General features: G+C 42.2%; 1 protein-coding gene across 1 annotated transcript in view; it reads left to right on the top strand.

The window, feature by feature from the left end:
• LAMA1 (laminin subunit alpha 1) overlaps positions 1-21,949 on the top strand; it is a 164,226-nt gene that overhangs the window by 125,003 nt on the left and 17,274 nt on the right. The window contains exons 43-51 of the mRNA XM_064578796.1: positions 1,611-1,793; positions 2,439-2,593; positions 4,059-4,202; positions 11,199-11,332; positions 12,162-12,312; positions 13,060-13,184; positions 18,706-18,856; positions 19,491-19,633; positions 20,360-20,503. Of these exons, the coding sequence (XP_064434866.1) occupies positions 1,611-1,793; positions 2,439-2,593; positions 4,059-4,202; positions 11,199-11,332; positions 12,162-12,312; positions 13,060-13,184; positions 18,706-18,856; positions 19,491-19,633; positions 20,360-20,503 (1,330 nt within the window). The remainder of the gene's footprint in view (positions 1-1,610; positions 1,794-2,438; positions 2,594-4,058; positions 4,203-11,198; positions 11,333-12,161; positions 12,313-13,059; positions 13,185-18,705; positions 18,857-19,490; positions 19,634-20,359; positions 20,504-21,949) is intronic.

The raw sequence follows: 21,949 nt of genomic DNA, 5'->3' as shown, positions 1-21,949 counted from the left end.
GCGAGTCTGATTAATAGCCCTCGCTCAAAATCGAGACCAAGATGGATAGAGTTTTTACTCGCAGAGGAGTATGATTTGGAAGTGAAGATAATTATTTTTAAGTGAGTCCAGAACACCTGCACTGGAATGCTAGAATCCTATTCTGAAAGGCAGAACCTTGGGAGACTGATGCTACCCCATGAATGACTTTCTTTTAAAATGCCTTGACACAACCCTTCAATGAAAGGGTCATTCGAAGATGTCAGCAAGAAGCTGAATGTTCCCGTCTTAAGGGAAAATGCTAGTACATTATAAATGGGGACAATTAAAGAACTCTTGCTTGGTGATCTTCCTTCATGAGGCAATATAAAGCATTCTAAAATGAGTTCAGAAATCACTTTAATATTGATGGGTTGGAAATGTACTATTCATTACAATCTGAAATAGGATAACTATTTTAAAGTATAATACAAATGAGTCCAGCTGCACTGCATCATTTACATCCCCTCGACCTTCTCTTCTTTTCTTAATAAGCCTTACAAGATGCCCTAACAACTCCGGAGTTCTTTCTGTGGATTCACTGGTGAACATGGAAACCACTGTAGGGGAGCTGGGCGTGGGGCACTTTGGACTAACTTCTAACATTAAATCATGGGCACATTTTCTGACCTGGAAGTTTCTTTTCTTTCTTTTTTTTTTAAGGACACATGATAAATGTTGGTTAAATACTTAAAAGTACCTTTTCAGGGGCGCCTGCGTAGCTCAGTCAGTTAAGCATCCGACTCTTGATTTTGGCTCAGGTCATGATCTCAGGATTTTGAGATCGAGCCCCATGTTGGGCTCCATACTGGGCATGGAGCCTGCTTAAGATTCTCTCTACTCCTCCCCCCACAACCTACCCCCTTAAAAAAACAAACAAACAAAACACTTTTTTATTTGGAAGTAATTTCAAACTTGCAGAAAAGTTGCTGCAAGAGTAAAAAGAAACCTGTAGACCCTTTATCCGGCTTCTTCTAGTGTTTGTTTTTGTCCTGTTTGTGATTGGATATTTTAAACATGAATAGTAGTGCCTTTAAAAAAAAAAAGCATCACCCAGATTTTCTAAAATAACTGAATTCCACTTTATCCATAGTGACCATTTAGTCTTTATTCTGTTCTGTCTAGCAGTCAGCTGACATTGTGGGCAAATACCACTTCCTCTAGCCTACAACATGCCCAACCTACCTACAAATTTAAATTCCCCAACCTTCTTATCCACACATGGACTGATTTGAATAAGGTATTTAATGAATATGAGAAGGGAGTGATAGAAAGGAGACCAAATAAAGAAGTTTAGCTTATTAACATCTAAGACCCTGAGAACATGGCGATTAGCAGTTGATCTCACTAAGTACTGAAATTTCAATACAGAGGATTGTTACCAAAACTATTTCATTTGTCCCTAAGAGGGAGCAGTAAGGCATAGGACATGCAGTCTTACTACTGCCATTAAAAGCCAGAAGCCCCATTTTGTGCTCAGTAGCCCATAAGAAATACTGTACATGTTTCCATGAGGAGTTACATTTATTGTGGTTTATGGTTTCCCCATATATGATCACAGGGGTGCATGCTTGCATTTAAATTTATTTCAGGTGCCAGAGACAGAGGAACCAAAGTCAAAGAGCTGGCCACATCTGCAAATCAGAGTGCAGCAAGCACTCTAAAGAATGTCGTGGGATTGAGCCAGAAGCTGCTGAATACATCCACTGACCTGTCCAGGGTTAACGCCACCTTACGAGAAACTAACAGACTTCTACAGGACTCCTCAATGACCGGTACGTCCTGGTCTCCCTTCCCAGTGGGAATGTCCGCGTTGTGAGATTTTCACCTGACCTGGTATACCATGGGGTCTTGTTGACAAACAGCATCCCTAAGGAATAAAAATGCACTGATGTCGAGATTTGCATTTATAAAACAAGAGAAGGGCCTTGGGTAGGGCATGCTGCTGGCGCATTCTTCATATACAGTTGACCCTTGAACAACATCGGTTTTGACGGCACAGGTCCATTATACAGATTTTTTTTCGATAAATATAATACAGAAAATATATTTTCTTTATGATTTTCTTAATAACATTTTCTTTTCTCTAGCTTTCTTCATTGTAAGAATAGAGTATGTAATGCATGTCACTTACAAACCGTGTTAATTGACAATTTACGTTGTTGGTAAGGCTTCCAGCCAACAGTAGGCTATTCCTAGTGAAGTTTTGGGGGAGTCAGAAGTTACATGCAGCATTGCGACTGCATGGGGGTTGAGCACCCCCACCCCTGAGTTGTTCAAGGGTCAACTGTACTTACCAAAGTTTCAAGGATCTGATCATTAGGATATTATATTTTATTCAGTGCATTGGTAATAATAAATAATTCACTTCTCTTGTTTCCTCCCTGCTGCCATCTTTCTTGCCACCTGATACTTGGTAGCTCTGCTAGCTGGAAGAAGAGTGAAAGATGCAGAAACACAAGCCAGCCTTTTATTTGATCGGTTGAAGCCTCTGAAGATATTAGAAGAGAACCTGAACAGAAACCTATCAGAAATCAAACTGCTTATCAGCCAGGCCCGCAAGCAAGCAGCTTCTGTGAGTGTGGGCTCCTGTGGCTCGGGAGCTCGACCCTCCCACAGCGGGGCTCTCGGTAACTCCCGGTCTCGGGGGCTCCTATAGAGGGGACTGTCATGCCGGCCCCTGGACCTCTACTGAGTCAGCTCTTATCTCCCACATTTCTCACAGCCTTGTCTACAGTACATTTAAATCTGTGTTAAGTATATTTACTTGTGTGTGTGTGTGTGTGTGTGTGTAACCACTTACGACTTTTATTTATGGTGCCTATGCTTTGTCTAGAAAATACCTCTCTCCTGCCCTGGACAGTATATTTAAGTATACTTAAGTAGTCTCATTTTCCTTGTTTTTTGCTTCATTCAACCTGTTTCCGAATGTTAGCGAAGAGGTCTCATGTCTTTATGGAGATTTATAATTGTAGCCTAGACTCATCAGTCCACAACTATTAGCTCAGCTGCTGTAGAGCTCGTGGTCTAAGTGTTTCCATCTAAGTCTCCTTGGCCGAGTACGGCATTATTGCCAGCATTTTACCAACCCAGTGTCAGTAATCCAAGTGTTCTTCAGAATGTGTGCGCACCAAGAGCCTCATCGTCCAGGAGTCTGGTGACACAGCCTATACACACACAAATGCTCACAAATCCAGGTCACTAAATGCATCGAACAGTTGCCAGCTGGAAAAGTACAAGCTTGAGAAAATGTTTACGACCATCCATAGTGCATGGCATTGGTCGTGCTCTAAAGGGGAGGCATTTCAGGGAAATAATACTTTCAAGAGAATATGCCGTTGACATGCTGCTGGGGATTTATAGAGGACAGATGTGACCTCTGGTCTCATGTTCATCTGCCTGAACCCTGCTAGCTAAGAAAAAGCAGTTCTGGAGCCCTCCACTCCCCCTCCCCCGAGTGGCCTCAATATTGGAAAATGGCTGTCGGTTGCCATGAGTTTGGTTTCAGTGAAAGTCACCAAATAAACGTAAACCCCACAGACGTTTCTAAATGCTCTGATTAATACAAACGTATAATCTTTAAAGCTAATGTAAGAAATATATGCAACTACTTAGAGAAACGTGTAGTAAGTGCAAAAGTTGCTCTATAAATATTTCCTGGATGTATAAATAGATTATCCCTTCAGGTATTTGACACATGATCATCAAATATCCTTCCTGTGTCAGATGTAAAGATTCCAGGGTGATCTGGATAAGCTCCTGGTCTTAAGGAATTAAGTCTCACATGAGCGAGACCATTTCCTATGTAAAATACTCTTAAAACTTCAAGACTGACTTTTCTGTATTTAAGTAGTTCACCAAATAAAATAATTTTCATCACCGCCTGATCTCATGTTATGAAACACAAAGCATTATGCATCCTCAGGAGAGGAAACCTGTCTACCAGTGAAAATTGGTTCTGGAACAGTACTTTTGACCTCCTGGCGTGCTGCCAACGTGTGTCACTGAGTGATTAGGACACTTCCTCTTTCCTTTCACAGATTAAAGTTGCCGTGTCTGCAGACAGAGATTGTATCCGGGCCTACCAGCCTCCGATTTCTTCTGCTAACTATAACACCTTAAGGCTAAGTGTTAAGACAAGTGAACCTGATAACCTTCTCTTCTACCTCGGGAGCAGCACCAATGTGAGTATGGACTGTAGAAAGCAACAATGACTCTCTTAGCGTGTTATAGTTTCTGAATTGGCAGGGGTTTTTTGATGGAGAAAAAAGAGAGGGCCTTGGTGAAATCACTAATCCTTCTAAGGGAACTAAGCTTTTGCTAAACTAGTGGCATTAGATTAGAAACACAGTCCCAAACTGAATGCCTGTGAGGAGGACCGAGCTATTGAGGAGAGGGTCTTCCCTCTGCCATCTTAATTGCTAGCTGTGGGGTAGCCTTTCCTAATGTCTTCTGCAGACTCTTCAGCCCCCGAGTGTAGCCATGGGTGTATAAAGTGGATCTCGGTGGTGGTTATCAGGAGTGGAGGTATGCACTTTAATGGGCGTATCAGAATTATCCAGCTTCACCGAGGCTCCTCCACCCAATGAGATTCTGGTGGTTCCCAGAGGGGCAAGTCCCCTGTGGAAACCACTGATTCCTTTGGCTGCCAGTGGGAATGGGTCAGAACCCTTGGGGGTGTGAGAGCAGAAAATATTAACAAGCACAAATTCTGAAACGTCTTCTTGGGAGCTAAGGCACAGAACACACGCAAGTCCCTGATGTGGGATCTCATGGCTCCTGCCTTATTACGTATTTCACGTTAACTCACTGCATTCTCAGACTGGGCAAACAAGTCCAGTAAACAAGTCCTATTCCCTCTAGGCTACTGGTGACCCCCAGTAAGTGTTCCTGGGGAACTTCCTGGAAGGCACTAATATCCAACAATGGCTTAATGGTCTCTAGTACTGAGGCATGCTCCAGCTCCAGGGAGGGGAGCATTTAAAGACAAAAGACAGTTTTTTGTTTTTTAAGAATAGAGAAAATGGGGGAGGGGGGAAAGATGGCAGAGGAGTAGGGAACCCTATTTCAACTCGTCCCCGGAATTGAGCTAGATATCTACCAGACCACTTTGAGCACCCACGAAACCAGCCTGAGATGTAAGAGGATCTGGATCTCTACAAACAGAATATCGCAGGCAGTTGGTTTTGAGGTACGAAGCGGAGAGCCGTGATCCTGTGGGCAGATATCAGAGGATAAACGGCGGCGGGAGGGTGCCTGGACGTGGGGATCCTACACCACCGGTGAGTGACAGCCTTGCACTGCGGACGGGGCACAGACTCGCAGACCAGTAGCGTCGGGAAAGAACTTTAGGGCAGCCCCCGGGGTGGAAAACCAGACCGGCGGGGTCCCGCGCACACGAACTGCAGCCTCCCAGACGGAAACGCGGTGCGCCGGGGTTGTGCCGGTGAACTGCAACACCCGGGGGTGGAAACCCCAAGCAGCGGAGTCACGCTCGGCGAATTGGGAGCAGCTGGCAGTTTTAGAAGCACAAAGGGCAGAGACGTGCCCGACCAGGAGGCAGCACTGGGGGCGCTGCGGAGGGGCACACAACATAGGACGCTGCAGTTTATAGCAGCACGGACAGAAACGGAGACAGTGTGGCCTGGAGAGCTCACTGAAGAACAGACTGAGGTCTCTCTGCTCTGAGGCAGAGGGTTGGAAACGGTCTCTTCTGCTCTGACTCGTGGAAGAGACGCGGAAAGCCGCCAGGGAAAGGCGCCAGAGAACAAAAGCCCCAAAGACTGATTCCCGCTGAGCCCATCCCCCACCACAGGGGCGCAGGGCAACTCCGCCCAAACAGGGTTGTCTGAGTAACAGCGCAGCAGGTCCCTCCCGCAGAAGACAGGCTGGGAAAACAAGAGGCCAGCAACCCTAAGGTCCCAAGAAAACAGGTGCATCTTGCTTGGGTTCTGGTCAATAATTTGGACTCTATACATTCCCTCAAACACCCATCAACAGAATGACTAGGAGGAGGAACCCCCAAAACAGAAAAGACTCAGAGATTATGATTTATGCTGCAGATTTACAAATGGATGCAGATATAACCAAGATATCGGAGATGGAATTCAGGCTAGCAATTGTGAAGACAATGGCTAGAATGGAGAAAAAAATTCATGGCAACATAGAGTCTCTAAAGGCAGAAATAAAAGGTGAATTGGCAGAACTTAAAAATGCCATCAATGAGATCCAATCCAATCTAGATAATCTAATAGCTAGGGTAACTGAGACAGAAGAGAGAATAAGCTATCTGGAAGACAGTATAATAGATAAAAAGGGAAAAGAGGAGGCCAGGGAAAAACAACTCAGAATCCATGAAAATAGAATCAGAGAAATAAGTGACACCATGAGGCATTCCAATGTCAGAATAATTGGAATCCCGGAGGGAGTGGAGAGAGAGAGAGGGCTAGAAGATGTATTTGAGCAAATCGTAGCTGAGAACTTCCCTAATCTGGGGAATGAAACAAACATTCGCATCCTAGAGGCAGAGAGGACCCCTCCTAAGATCAAGGAAAACAGGCCAACACCCCGGCATGTAATAGTAAAACTTGCAAATCTTAGAACCAAGGAAACCATCTTAAGGGCAGTGAGGGGGAAGAGAGTCCTTACGTACAGAGGGAGGAACGTCAGAATAACGTCAGACCTATCCACAGAGACCTGGCAAGCCAGAAAGGCCTGGCAAGACATATTCAGGGTACTAAACGAGAAGAACATGCAGCCAAGAATACTTTATCCGGCAAGGCTTTCATTTAGAATGGATGGAGAGATGCAGAGCTTCCATGACCAGCAGAAGTTGAAAGAATATGTGACCACTAAGCTGGCCCTGCAAGAAATATTAAGGGGGGTTCTATAAAAGGAGAAAGACCCCAAGAGTGATCTACAACAGAAATTTACAGGGACAATCTATAAAAACAACGTCTTCACAGGCAACATGATGACAATTAATTCATACCTTTCAATAATCACTCTCAATGTGAATGGCCTAAACGCTCCCATAAAACGGCACAGGGTTGCAGATTGGATAAAAAGACAGGACCCATCCATATGCTGTCTACAAGAGACTCATTTTGAACCTAAAGATACATCCAGACTGAAAGTGAAGGGATGGAGATCTATCTTCCATGCCAGCAGACCTCAAAAGAAAGCTGGGGTAGCAATTCTTATATCAGACAAATTAGATTTTAAACCAAAGTCTGTAATAAGAGACACAGAAGGACACTATATCATTCTTAAAGGGTCTATCCAACACGAAGATCTAACAATTGTAAATATCTATGCCCCCAACATGGGAGCAGCCATATACATAAGCCAACTGTTAACCAAAATAAAGAGTCATACTGATAACAATACGTTAATTGTAGGAGACCTCAATACTCCACTCTCAGCAATGGACGGATCATCTAAGCAGAAAATCAACAAGGAAACAAGAGCTTTGAATGATACATTGGACCAGATGGACCTCATAGATATTTACAGAACATTCCACCCCAAAATAACAGAATACTCATTCTTCTCAAGTGCACATGGAACTTTCTCCAGAATAGACCATATACTGGGTCACAAATCAGGTCTCAACCGATACCAAAAGATTGAGATTATTCCCTGCATATTCTCAGACCACAATGCTCTAAAACTGGAACTCAATCACAAGAAAAAATTTGGCAGAAATTCAAACACTTGGAAGCTAAAGACCACTCTGCTCAAGAATGTTTGGGTCAACCAAGAAATCAAAGAAGAACTTAAACAATTCATAGGAAATCAATGAGAACGAAAACACATCGGTCCAAAACCTATGGGATACTGCAAAGGCGGTCCTAAGGGGGAAATACATAGCCATCCAAGCCTCACTCAAAAAAATAGAAAAATCCCGAATTCACCAACTAACTCTACACCTTAAAGAACTAGAGAAAAAGCAACAAACGACGCCTAAGCCACGCATTAGAAGAGAAATAATTAAAATTAGAGCAGAAATCAATGAATTAGAAACCAGAAACACAGTAGATCAGATCACCGAAACTAGAAGTTGGTTCTTTGAAAGAATAAGATCGATAAACCACTGGCCAGACTTATCCAAAAGAAGAGAGAAAGGACCCAAATTAATAAAATTATGAATGAAAGGGGAGAGATCACGACTAACACCAAGGAAATAGAAACAATTATTAGAAATTATTATCAACAACTATATGCTAATAAACTGAGCAATCTGGATGAAATGGAGGCCTTCCTGGAAACCTATAAGCTGCCAAGACTGAAACAGGAAGAAATTGACAACCCGAATAGGCCAATAACCAGTAATGAGATTGAAGCGGTGATCAAAAACCTCCCAAAAAACAAGAGTCCAGGGCCTGATGGATTCCCCGGGGCATTCTACCAAACGTTCAAAGAAGAAATAATACCTATTCTACTGAAGCTGTTTCAAAAAATAGAAACAGAAGGAAAGCTTCCAGACTCATTCTATGAGGCCAGCATTACCTTAATCCCCAAACCAGGCAAAGACCCCATCAAAAAGGAGAATTTCAGACCGCTATCCCTGATGAATATGGATTCCAAAATCCTCCACAAAATCCTAGCTAATAGGATCCAACAATACATTAAAAGGATCATCCACCACGACCAAGTGGGATTTATCCCCGGGATGCAAGGGTGGTTCAACATTCGCAAATCAATCAATGTGATAGAACACATTAATAAGAGGAGGGAGAAGAACCATATGGTCCTCTCAACTGATGCAGAAAAAGCATTTGACAAAATACAACATCCTTTCCTGATTAAAACTCTCCAGAGTACAGGGATAGAGGGAACATTCCTCAAGCTCATAAAATCCATCTATGAAAAACCCACAGCGAATATCATCCTCAATGGGGAAAAGCTGAGAGCCTTTCCCTTAAGATCAGGAACACGTCAAGGGTGCCCACTCTCACCACTGTTGTTCAACATAGTACTAGAAGTCCTAGCAACAGCAATCAGACAACAAAAAGAAATAAAAGGTATTCAAATTGGCAAAGAAGAAGTCAAACTCTCTCTTTTCGCAGACGACATACTTTATGTGGAAAACCCAAAAGACTCCACCCCCAAATTACTAGAACTCCCCCTAGAACTCATCCAGCAATTCAGTAATGTGGCAGGATACAAAATCAATGCACAGAAATCAGTTGCTTTCTTATACACTAACAACGCACTGTAGAAAGAGAAATTAGAGAAACGATTCCATTTACAATAGCACCAAAAACCATAAGATACCTCGGGATAAACCTAACCAAAGAGGTAAAGGATCTATACTCTAGGAACTACAAAACACTCATGAAAGAAATTGAAGAAGACACAAAAAGATGGAAAAATATTCCATGCTCATGGATCAGAAGAATAAACATTGTTAAAATGTCTATGCTACCCAGAGCAATCTATACCTTCAGTGCCATCCCGATCAAAATTCCAATGACATTTTTCAAAATGCTGGAACAAACAATCCTAAAATTTGTATGGAATCAGAAAAGACCCCAAATCGCCAAGGAGATGTTGAAAAAGAAAAACAAAGTTGGGGGCATCACGTTGCCCGATTTCAAGCTATATTACAAAGCTGTGATCACCAAGACAGCATGGTACTGGCACAAAAACAGACAGATAGACCAATGGAACAGAATAGAGAACCCAGATATGGACCCTCAACTCTATGGTCAAATAATCTTTGACAAAGCAGGAAAAAACATGCAATGGAAAAAAGACAGTCTCTTCAATAAATGGTGCTGGGAAAATTGGACAGCCACATGCAGAAGAATGAAACTCGACCATTCTCTAACACCATTCACAAAGATAAACTCAAAGTGGATGAAAGACCTCAATGTGAGACAGGAATCCATCAAAATCCTAGAGGAGAACATAGGCAGTAACCTCTTTGACATCGCCCACAGCAACTTCTTTCAAGATACATCTCTAAAAGCTAGTGAAACAAAAGCAAAAATGAACTTTTGGGACTTCATCAAGATAAAAAGCTTCTGCACAGCAAAGGAAACAGTCAACAAAACAAAGAGGCAACCCACAGAATGGGAGAAGGTACTTGCAAATGACACTACAGATAAAGGGCTGGTATCCAAGATCTATAAAGAACTTCTCAAACTCAACACCCAACAAACAAATAATCCAGTCAAAAAGTGGGCAGAAGAGATGAACAGACACTTCTCTGAAGAAGACATACAAATGGCTAACAGACACATGAAAAAATGTTCATCATCATTAGCCATCAGGGAAATCCAAATCAAAACCACATTGAGATACCACCTTACACCAGTTAGAATGGCCAAAATGGACAGGGAAAGAAACAACAAATGTTGGAGAGGTTGTGGAGAAAGAGGAACCCTCTTACGCTGTTGGTGGGAATGCAAGTTGGTACAGCCACTTTGGAAAACAGTGTGGAGGTTCCTCAAAAATTTAAAAATAGAGCTACCCTATGACCCAGCAATTGCACTACTGGGTATTTACCCCAAAGACACAGATGTAGGGAAAAGAAGGGCCATATGCACCCCAGTGTTCATAGCAGCAGTGTCCGCAATAGCCAAACTGTGGAAAGAGCCGAGATGCCCTTCAACAGATGAATGGATAAAGAAGATGTTGTCCATATATACAATGGAATAGTACTCAGCCATCAGAAAAGATGAATACCCAACCTTTACATCAACATGGATGGGACTGGTGGAGATTATGCCAAGTGAAATAAGTCAAGCAGAGAAAGTCAATTATCATATGGTTTCACTTATTTGTGGAACATAAGGAATAGCATGGAGGACATTAGGAGAAGGAAGGGAAAATTGGGCCGGGGGAATTGGAGGGAGAGATGAACCATGAGAGACTATGGACCTGAGAAACAGGGTTTTAGAGGGGAGGGGGGAGGGGGGATTGGTTAGCCTGGTGATGGGTATTAAGGAGGGCACGTACCGCATGGAGCACTGGGTGTTATATGAAAACAATGGATTGTGGATCACTACATCAAAAACTAATGATGTATGGTGACTAACATAATAAAGTTAAAAACTACAAAAAAAAAAAAAAATAGACAAAATGCTCCAGGAGCTCATTCTTTAACATGTTTTGGTAGTCGTGCAAACAGTCGGCACGTGAACTCATCCCAGCTCATGCCCGCACCCCAGTCTGATTTCTTGGCAGTGGAGATGCGGCGAGGGAAGGTGGCCTTTCTCTGGGATTTGGGCTCCGGGTCAACGCGGTTGGAATTTCCAGACTTCCCGATTGACAACAACAAATGGCACAGTATCTATGTAACCAGGTAGTAGAGAAAGTTCTCTCCAAGTGTTTCTTTTTTTAAAGCTGTATCTTATACGTTTGCAACATGTTCGTCACATCATATAATAGTCTTTGAAACTTCGGGGAAGTCAGATTATAGTAAAAGCATAGTTGGTTTAGATTAACTATAGAAATAAGGGCTTTTTTTCCCTTATTACAGAAGAAATAAACTTTGTCACCAAAATCAACAATCAAAAGAAGAAAAAAGATAAAAATTGGTTACGTCTAGAATGTTAGGTCTAAAGCTGAGGTGGCTATCCCAGTAAATTGTGTTCTCCCCAGTAGAGGGGAGTGAGAAGCAACACAGTAGAAATCCCACATGGCAGGTGTGGTATGTACATAGAAGAGGAAAGAAGGCAAGGATCCAAAATTCAGACACAAAGCAAAATTCTTCCTTATAAAACCTCTCTCTAGTGGTAACTCCTTTTAAGCAGGTTTAGGTATTTTTACTTTTTCATAATACTATGGTTTGTTGTTGCTGGAAATTCTTGTCTTTTGCTTTGTTATTTATGGAAATGGAGTAATACTGAAGGCAGTAGACTGTTTCAAATAGAGTTGACTCATTATTTGTAACTGGTTTAAGCAAGAAGGTAGCACGATGCAATTTATGACCTAGAAGACCTTCTCCACAAGGCTTTGCGACTAAACTGGGGGCAGGGTGGGCAAGATTGGAAGAGGGAGATCAGTGGGGGGGCCCGCTGCAGGGAACATGGGCAGAAGCAGCTGGAGGCTGCCTAGAAATAGATGCGTACATACACTGACAGACTCGGACTTCTGAAAGTGTTCTTTTTGCAATTCTTTGTGACCCTTAGATTTGGAAACGTTGGTTCATTGAGTGTAAAGGAAATGAGCGCAACTCAAAAGCCACCAACAAAAACAAGTAAATCCCCTGGAACAGCGAATGTTCTGGATATAAACAACTCAACGCTCATGTTCGTTGGAGGGCTTGGAGGACAGATCAAGGTAACTTTCCAGACATTCATCTGAACGGGACTGACAGGCTGCTTTTACCTAAAACTAGTGTGCTTAAATTATTGAATATATCCCAGGTAGATGAATATATCCCAGGTAGATGATTATTTTGCTTAATGACAGTCAATTTGCAGAGTTGGGCTGGTTTTATAAAGCAAAGGATCCTGTCAAATAAAGATCATAAATGGAAAAGAAGCCAATGTTCCGTTTTGCTATTTGAGTTTCTTTTCTAGGACTGAAACAGGAAATTCAGTATTCTGCATTCATTTCTGTAATTTCTCTTATTGCTATTCTGACTCCAGTGGTAGAATAATGGTGATTAGTGTTTAGCACCAGAGCCAGTGGGATTTATTTTATTATACCCATTATCCCCTTACCGGATCAAGTTGAGTCACCTGGATTTGGTTGCTCTAAGAGTAAGGGTGTCAGTCCCAGCCAGGCCCTCACCACTGACCAACATGCTCTGAGCCTGTTTCCTCACCTGTAAAGGGGCTTCTCTCCAGGGACCCTGGTAACCCAGGTGATCTTTAAGATCCTGTCTGGTTATCACTCGTTCTACGATTCCACTTAATACTTGGGAGAAAATCCAGTGATCACAACCCAGCCATTTTTCTGGATGTTGTTTTCTCAGACTTTGGATGTTAAATTTGAGCTCCCAGGAAGGAGTTTTGTGTGCACGGAGAATGCATTCCTTTCCCTGATCCATGTGGCTGTGTTTGTTTTGTTTGTTTATATTAGAAGTCTCCCGCTGTGAAGGTTACTCATTTTAAAGGCTGCATGGGAGAGGCCTTCCTGAACGGACAGTCCATCGGCCTGTGGAACTATATTGAACGGGAGGGCAAGTGCCATGGCTGCTTTGGAAGGTAACGGGCCCCACAATTTACTACACGGTGTCATTCACATCCAAGAGCTGCTTAGAGAATTCACATGCCCATCACGGTGGCACAGAGTTTGTCATGTCGGTCGTGATAGGTCATTTACTAATAGGAGCATGGGCATCATTTTTAACCTTAATTTAAGAGGTAGTTTTCACCGTGTCTCGTATGCTTTCATCATGGATCATACCACTGAGAAGCATCACACATCCTCTCCAACCACCTTCTGTCTCAGAGAGCCGCAGGGAAATCTTAGGGAAATCACTGTACATCTTTATTTTGAAAATATCTCCAAGGATGAGGATTTTGTTTGTGCTGCCAGTTTTTATAGATAAGTAGTTTCCCATTCTTAAATTCTAGAATCCTAGAAATTAAATGCCTTTGGCAATGGAGAACAACTACCTGACATTGTTTGGCAGATATTGATATATAATAGCAGGCATTTAATAATCTCACTGAGCTCAACAGCCCCCGTTTTACTTTCTAAAAAAATAACTGCAACCCCAGAAGTATACAAGACTCGTTTTCTAGCGCTTTCATAATTAAGACAATAGATTGCCTCTGCCATTAGAGAAATGTAACATCTGATATAATTCTGTCATCTAGGGCGCCTGGGTGGCTCAGTTGGTTAAGCGACTGCCTTCAGCTCAGGTCATGATCCTGGAGTCCCTGGATCGAGTCCCGCATCGGGCTCCCTGCTCAGCGGAGGGTCTGCTTCTCCCTCTGACCCTCTTCCCTCTCGTACTCTCTGTCTCTCATTCTCTCTCTCAAATAAATAAAATCTTTAAAAAAAAAAAAAATTCTGTCATCTAATGGGCTGCTCTGTCCAGATAGATACCTGCAATTAACACTGAGCTGTGACAAGATCAGTTGAAAGCAACTCCCATTACATTTAGAAACGTGGGCGAGTTTTCATTTTGTTACTGTCAGATCTGTTTTCTCTTAGGGCTCATAGCTTGGGATTTCAAAAAGGTTTGAGCCTTTTATTTGCTGCTTTCCCTTGACTTTGCTTGCTTTCAAAGTCATGACCAGAAGCTTGGTTATTGGAGCCTTATGACTGAAAAAAATATTAGCTTTGGAGTCTCAGTTTCTCAGGCTCCCTCTCCTACCAAATCCCTCTCAGTGACTTTGTAATAAGTCATTTCACCTCATGGAGACTTGGCTGCTTCTTCCAGAAAAGGAAAATGAAAATCCTGTTGTCCTACCTCCCAACACTGGTGATGAGCACTTATCATGATATATGTGAAAATACTCGATAAATTTGAGACACTGCACCAGTGTTCACCTCTGATCTTCCTGCAGTCACAGTCTGTTGCTTTTTAGGTGGACATCTCAGAATTATTTGCTTGACAATAAACGTGTGAAACCCAAGGTTTTGTAATTGGCAAGTGAGATCAAAAATGATAATGACCCCAGGTCTAGAACTCTAGGAGCAGAGAACTCCCCATCACTTTTTCCTCCAGCTGTTTTTTTAGCAGGGAGGTTTCCCCAGCAATTTAGTGATTCTAACTTGAAAATTGTCCTGACCCCTGGACTCTGGGCCCCACATTGACCCCAGATCATGAATCTTACTTGTGGAAAGTAACAGAGTAACTTACTTAACAGAGCTCGAAAATTTCTAATATGGAAAATGTCCCCCTACTTTAGCTGTTATAGTATCCCCAATTTCACCCATCATTTTCAGGGTTATTTTAAAACCTCTGGCCTTGAATTGCAGCAATGAGGGAATTGAATGACTGCTAGCTCTTCTCCTCTTTTGTTGGAATGAGGAAGTCAGTTGTCTATGTGGCCTTTCTTCTTCAAAGAGAAGAAAAACCTCCCACCACATGTCCAACCCCTGAGACCCCCAGCAGAACATGAAGGTTGCCACAGACCAAGAGGAGGGATTAGCGGGTACTTCCATCCTCCTGACCCTATTCCTGGAACTGGCTTTTTTGGTAGAGGGCTGACCACCCAGCTGAACCTTAGGGCCAGACTGACTGATTAGCTCAATCAAAAGTTTGATTAAATGTTTTTCTGAGTACCGAACAAATCAGCTGGCTATCCTTACATTGACTACTGTATCTAAAGTATGCTTTTTAAAAGAACACTAGTTTGATAGGATATTAATAGATACTTTTTTCTTAAAAAAAAAAAGATTTTATTTATTTATTTGACACAGAGAGAGAGAGCACAAGCAGGGGGAACAGCAGAGGGAGAGGGAGAAGCAGGCTCTCCGCAGAGCAGGGAGCCTGATGCAGGACTCGCTCCCAGGACCCTGAGCTCATTACCTGAGTTGAAGGCAGACGCTGAACCCACTGAGCCACCCAGGTGCCCCTAGATACATTTTTCTAAGTGGGGGTAGAAGGTGTGTCCTGACCATAAATGGTTAGGAAGCCCTTAGTTAAACAGTTAAGTACACTTCCTTATTGTGAGGCCATGAGAGCCTCTAATACGCTAACACGCACTAACCGTGTCCTCAGGACAGGTGGAGTTGCAGCATTCCCAAACTCACCTGGTCCCCAGCTTTTTAAAAAGCAGCATTTCAGAGTTGCTTATGTTCCATAGAACATACAGTGGCAGGTGCAGAGACAGACAAGCTGGCGCTCTCTGCCCGTGTTTGTAAATTGATTTGTCTTCATTTTAGGCAACCTCCCCTACTTATTAGACGAAGACTTTAGCTTTGAATTAACAAACTAATTCTAGGAAATGAACCACTTTTAGCAGACTGGTGATTAGAATTCAATGTGCTTTTGACCTTTTTGTGTAATCTGCCATTATTAGATCATTAGTGTGGTCCATTGATGTCCTTTAGATTTAAAAAATGATTTTCTCAGTATGAACATTTACCTTTGACTTATATTACCAAGTAAATGAACTGAAATTTTTTTTTGCTTTTTTATTCCTCTTTGAATATATGTTTATAATTATGAACGATCTCTTAAATTCTTAAAGGATATTATAAAATAAGCAACGGATTCTAACAGTTTTCATCTAAATATGGAAAAAGCCTTTTTATTAGCAGGTCTTTATTCTTGTATTAGTTATGAGTGGCTGTTGCGACAGGCTGTGTCGGGACCTTTGGGACAGACCGTCACCTGTGTTCTGGGCCCCCTGCTAGCTGTTGGCGATGTCAGCGTTAGTCACAGGAGGTGATCTCCTCCAACATCTCCTGGTCTCTAGGAGAGACACCTGTGGGAGCACAGAGGTGGTTCTCTGCGCTGCAGCGAGTGGAGGCACAGGTGAAGTGGCTTCAGAGGCCCGGGGTCCACGCAGGACCCCGCTCACTCTCGTAGAGCTGCCCCGAGTGCTGATGGGTAGTACAGCAGGCGTGACCCCCTGGCATGAGAGCTTGCATCAGAGGTTTAGTGATTCTTAACGGCTCACTGCGCTGAGAGCTGGGGAGCGAGGGTTGCTTTGGCAGTGCAGCTTTCATTTGTCCCAGAGTCCCTTGCCTGGGCAGGGGCCGGGAACTGCCTTCCTGTGGCCCACCTGGGAACAGGCACCTGGGCTCAGTGGTGAGGCTTGTGGGCCTCGTGGTTATAGAACGGAAGCATGGCCACAAGGGGACAAGCCCCAGAAGAGTGTCATTGACCTGGGAGCAAAACCTCAGGAGGTGCGCCTTCAAACATGGTTTCATTTGAATGTGTCCCTCTTTGTGGCCACTGCATGTGGCCAGGCCCTGCTGCTGGAGAGAAGCCAGAAGCAGAGCATTCCCATTCTCGAGAACAGAGAACTCACGAGCTCTGGAGAGGGACAAAGCATGCACAGCAGGACAAGACAGATTTCTGGAGTTTTGTTTGAAACCTGGTTTCTCCATTATCTTGGGTGTGGCCTTGGACAAGATATTTAATCTTTGAGGCTCAGCTTTTTTTTTTTTAACTGTTCTTTTATTTTTTTTATTATGTTATGTTATGTTAATCACCATACAGTACATCATTAGTTTTTGATGTAGTGTTCCATGATTCATTGTTTGTGCATAACACCCAGTGCTCCATGCAGAACATGTCCTCTTTAATACCCATCACCAGGCTAACCCGTCCCCCACGCCCCTTCCCTCTAGAACCCTCAGTTTGTTTCTCTGAGTCCATAGTCTCTAATGGTTCATCTCCCCCTCCGATTTCTCCCCTTCATTCTTCCCCTCCTGCTATCTTCTTACAAAAAAAAAAAAAAAAAAAAAAAGAGGCTCAGCTTTTAATAGGCAAAATGGTGACCCTTCAGGCAACTTTGAACAAAGCAGAATAATCAGAGCTAACTGGAGTGAACATTTAAGTACCAAGCACTGTTTAATTAAGAACTTTACATGTATTAAATCATGTATAGCCCTTCCTGAGAGCTTCTATTATTTTCCTTATTTTATAGATGAAGGCAATGAAGCACAGAGACATTAGGTAACTTTCCTGAGTTTTCACAGCTAGTAAATGGGGAGACAGGGATTTGAACCCCAGCAGTCTCGTTCTAGAGTCTGTGTGCTTAGCCGCATGAAACTGTGACCAGCCAAGAGACAAAGCAATGGAACATGCCTGCGCAGGAAGTCACAGGTTTCAGAATGAAATAATAGAGAATTCAGCCATAGCTTCTTCATGCAGAGTGCATTTCCTTTAAGTTATACTTCTAAGAGATGTCAAAAGACCGAAATCTTTGGAAAAAGCAGGACTGTGGGAAGCTATCAATTTGAAACCTCGGGTTTCACAAAGCACTGCTATTTTTGTTAATGGAAACAGTGTCACCGTTTGGTTACATGTCCTGCTTGGAGATGTGGCACTGAGTTTGGGTATTATGCCTTCAACTGGGAAAAGTGCAAATTCATATTCTCCCCCAAAACACCCGAATCCAGGTTTCACTGTGAAGCCCAGAAACGTGTTTTTAAAATGTATTAGGATATATTCCAGGTAAACTTACTTTGTACTTGAAGAATGAATAAAGTCAGCCTTTTGAGGTATGGGGGCAACCAGAAAACACACTGACCTGAGGAGTACTGAGGTCTACTTTAAATAACTTTGTTGTAAGCTCATCCTGCAGCTTTTGAGATTTTCATTGTTGTCAATGATTTTTTTTTTGGTAAAATGGTCCTTCTGCTATATTAGTACATATTTGTTTTCCATCATTATTCCAGGTTAGCTGAAGAATTGCTTAAAACCAGCAGAAGGTGATAAAATGTTAATATAAAAAATTACTCCGAAAGCTTTGGAATTAAGAAAGGACGGTGACATTAAAGGAAATCAGAACAAATGAAAATCTACTTGCTAAGTAGAAATATTTATAGCAGTTATCCATCCTTTGAAGACCTTTCTTCTTACTACAGTGAACACTGCCTACATTAACTTTCTTTCCCTTAGAAAGCAACTGGCATTTGTCTTGCATACTCATGGCAACATATTTTAAGATATGACTTACACCCGTTATCAAATTATGGAAATAATAGCTCTACCATAATGTTTGTGAGGGGAAGCCCTCAGGAAAGGTATCGTTTCTTCTCTTTAAGCACCTTCCTGAGAATAGATTGTGTTTCATCTACTCTGCTTTGCAGCCCCCAGAATGAAGACTCTTCCTTCCATTTTGATGGGAGTGGGTATTCGGTCGTGGAGAGAACGCTCCGGGCTACGGGGACTCATATAATTATGCTTTTTAGTACATTTTCACCCAATGGTCTTCTTCTCTACCTCACTTCAAACGGCACTGTAAGTATATACAGTGAAATTGCTATAAGGATATTTATGTTTAATGACTGCTTTATGAGCATATACAAATATAAGATATACATACGTATGCCATACTGTTTCCCCATTTTAAATATTTATTATGTTATAAATTCACTGGAGAACCATTGCAAAATACAGGAGAGCACCAAGTAGAAAAGAGCCATCCTATCATTTATAGATTATCAATGATACTTGTTATTAAATTTTGACTTTCCTCTATCTTGTTCCATGTTACTCTGATCACTGTGGCCTTCTTTGAATTCCATCTACAGGACTTTAATGTTATTTTTATCCTATTGTGGGGGTGATTTCTCTCAATCTTCTAGTTTTATTTGTAGGACTGGCCCATTTGTCGATCTAAATGAAGAAGATACAAAGATTGCACTTCTCTTACTATAGATTTTGGCAATAGTGTGTTTCTCTCCTTTATATCTGTGTAGTATTCTAGAAAGTCTTCCCAGATACTTCAGTTTCCAACAGAGACCTCTGACTGTTGGGCCAGATCCAGTTTTCGGAGTTTGACTTTGGAAGGTTTCTACCATCCACAACTTGAAAGGAAAGGGCATCTGTGAGAACGATATAGCCCTGGGTAACTCTTTTCTCTTCTTCACAGAAAGACTTTTTATCCATCGAGCTGGTGCACGGCAGAGTCAAAGTTACAGTTGACCTGGGTTCAGGACCTCTTGCCCTTATTACAGACAGACGCTATAACAACGGAACCTGGTACAAAATCGCCTTCCAGAGAAACCGAAAGCAAGTTAAGTACACAGAAGGGCAATGAGATGTTACAGGTCACCCTTGTAGGAACAGAAATCCTTCCAAAATCAGGGACACCGGAGTGGCTCAGTAGGTTAAATGTCTGACTCTTGATTTTGGCTCAGGTCATGGTCTCGGGGTTGTGAGATCGAGCCCTGCATTGGGCTCTCCACTGGGCATGGAGCCTGCTTGGGATTCTTTCTCTCCCTCTCCCCCTTCTCTCTTATCTCTAAAAACTTAAAAAAAAGAAAAGAAAGAAAGAAGGGAGGGAGGGATTGAGGAAGGAAGGAAGGAAGAAAAAAAGAAATCCTTCCAAAATCAGCAGTCTTTATTTACTTTAGCTTCTTGGGTACTCTTGAATGATATTCTGATAGAGAGCCATTGTTTTCTCTGAAATACTAAATGCCAGGATTCAGCTGGGGGAATATTAGAATTCTATTTTTTTTATGGTTTCCAAGTGTATTATGTAACATTAAATACTGTATTGGAATCAAAGATCAAATCCATTCTCTTTCCTGCCACATACATACTGCTGTCATTCAGTGATATGTATTCTGGATTCATTGACTTTTGTACAGAGGATTTTCATGTGTCCTTTAATAGTCAAGAATACTCCCTGGTCAAATGTGCAGAATGTGAAAGAATTTATAAAGAAAGAACTTATAAGTGAACTTTGTTTTTACCTTAATGTAGAAAATGATTTTCATTTTCTTGTCTCTTCTTTTTAGGAATCCTAGCAGTTATTGATGCATATAACACCAATTATAGAGAAACCAAGCAAGGTGAAACTCCAGGAGCATCTTCTGACCTCAATCGTCTAGATAAAGATCCAATTTATGTGGGTGGATTACCTAGGTCAAGAGTTGTAAGGTATATCACATGCCATAATTATGCCCATAATTGCCAGATGTGTTAGCTTCCTAGGGCTGCCATAACAAGGCACCACAAGCCAGGAGACAGACAACAGAAGTGTGCTCTCTCACAGCCCTGGAGGCTACAGGTCCAAAATTAGGGTGTCAGCAAAGCTGCTTCCTTTGGAGGGCTGTGAGAAAGAATCTGTTTCATGCCTCGCTCCTAGCTTCTGGCAACTTCAGGCATTCCTCAACTTATAGATAACATCTCCGTGTCTTATTACATTGTCTTCCCTCTGTGTGCGTCTCTCTGTGTCCAAATATCCCTTTTATAAGGATACCGGTCCTATTGGAACCACCCTTAATGCCCTCATCTTAACTTGATTACATTTGTAACGACCTTATTTCCAAATCAGGTCACACTCACAGGTACTGGGGGTTAGGACTTCATCTTTTGTGGGGGACAAATTTTAACCCATACCATCTGCCTTGATTCAAACCACTGTCATATTAATTGGGAGGTAAAGAAACCCTTCTGCAGTAAAATTAATGATTTTTCTATTTGTTGCCTTTAGAACATCTAGAAATCATTACTAATTGTTACTAATATTATATAGTATTTGGAGACCCCATTTTCCATCACAAGTTGTTCTCCTCACTAGAGATTTTAGTAGAATCTTTTTTAGGGCAAAAAAATCATGCTCTCTGCAGACTTGTCTGGATTTCCCCTTTGTGTGATGAGAATGAATAATGTATGTGAAAGCTGAAAGACCAGCATCAGGAAGGTAGAAGAAAGATGGCAGAGGAGGCAATGAAATCGTTTTGTAACACTGATTCATGTTTAGCTTTGTGACTTTACTTTAATAATTGACATAAGCTTTCTGTGGGTCATTGTCCTCAGTTTTGTAATTTTGGATTGGACAAATTAAGCCCTAAGTTTCTTTCACACCATTAAAAAAAAAAAAAAGTCCTATATGAAAGGCCAGCAGTCAAGGCAAGATGGATTCCAGGGAGTGGGATTATCAAATGTCCAGACTGAGTCGCCCAACCCAGTGGTCTTCAGGTAAGTTAGTAGCACTATCCCATCTTCCAGCTGAGTTCTTGCACGGAATCCTAATAAGCCATATGCAAGTGCAGCCACTCTGGGTGCTGTAAGTTGAACAGCCCAGATCCACTCCTCACCCCTTCTCTTTGCCAGAAAGTTCCAAGGAACACAGTTTACCACCACAGTCACCACACCCCTAGCCCATCTTGGAAATAAATTAAACTTCAGGGGAGTTGGTCACTTGCCCCAGGTCTTACCCCTCTGCCAAGATGGAGTCAGAACTGGAAGCTGGTCTCCTAATCCCAGATTCCAGATAACGTTTCCTCACATGGTGGCAGCAGGGGTGGATGCTCCTATAGCAACAAGCTGTGTCACAGCTCATCTGTACTGGACCTAAATGGACACCATGTAGACACTGGA

This window comes from Mirounga angustirostris, unplaced genomic scaffold, assembly GCF_029215605.1.
Source record: "Mirounga angustirostris isolate CCGP_5_RB_7025 unplaced genomic scaffold, mMirAng1.0.hap1 SCAF_14, whole genome shotgun sequence".
NCBI lineage: Eukaryota > Metazoa > Chordata > Mammalia > Carnivora > Phocidae > Mirounga > Mirounga angustirostris.
The sequence above is the reverse complement of the archived record's forward strand: the minus strand, read 5'-3'. Positions and strand labels throughout refer to the sequence as shown.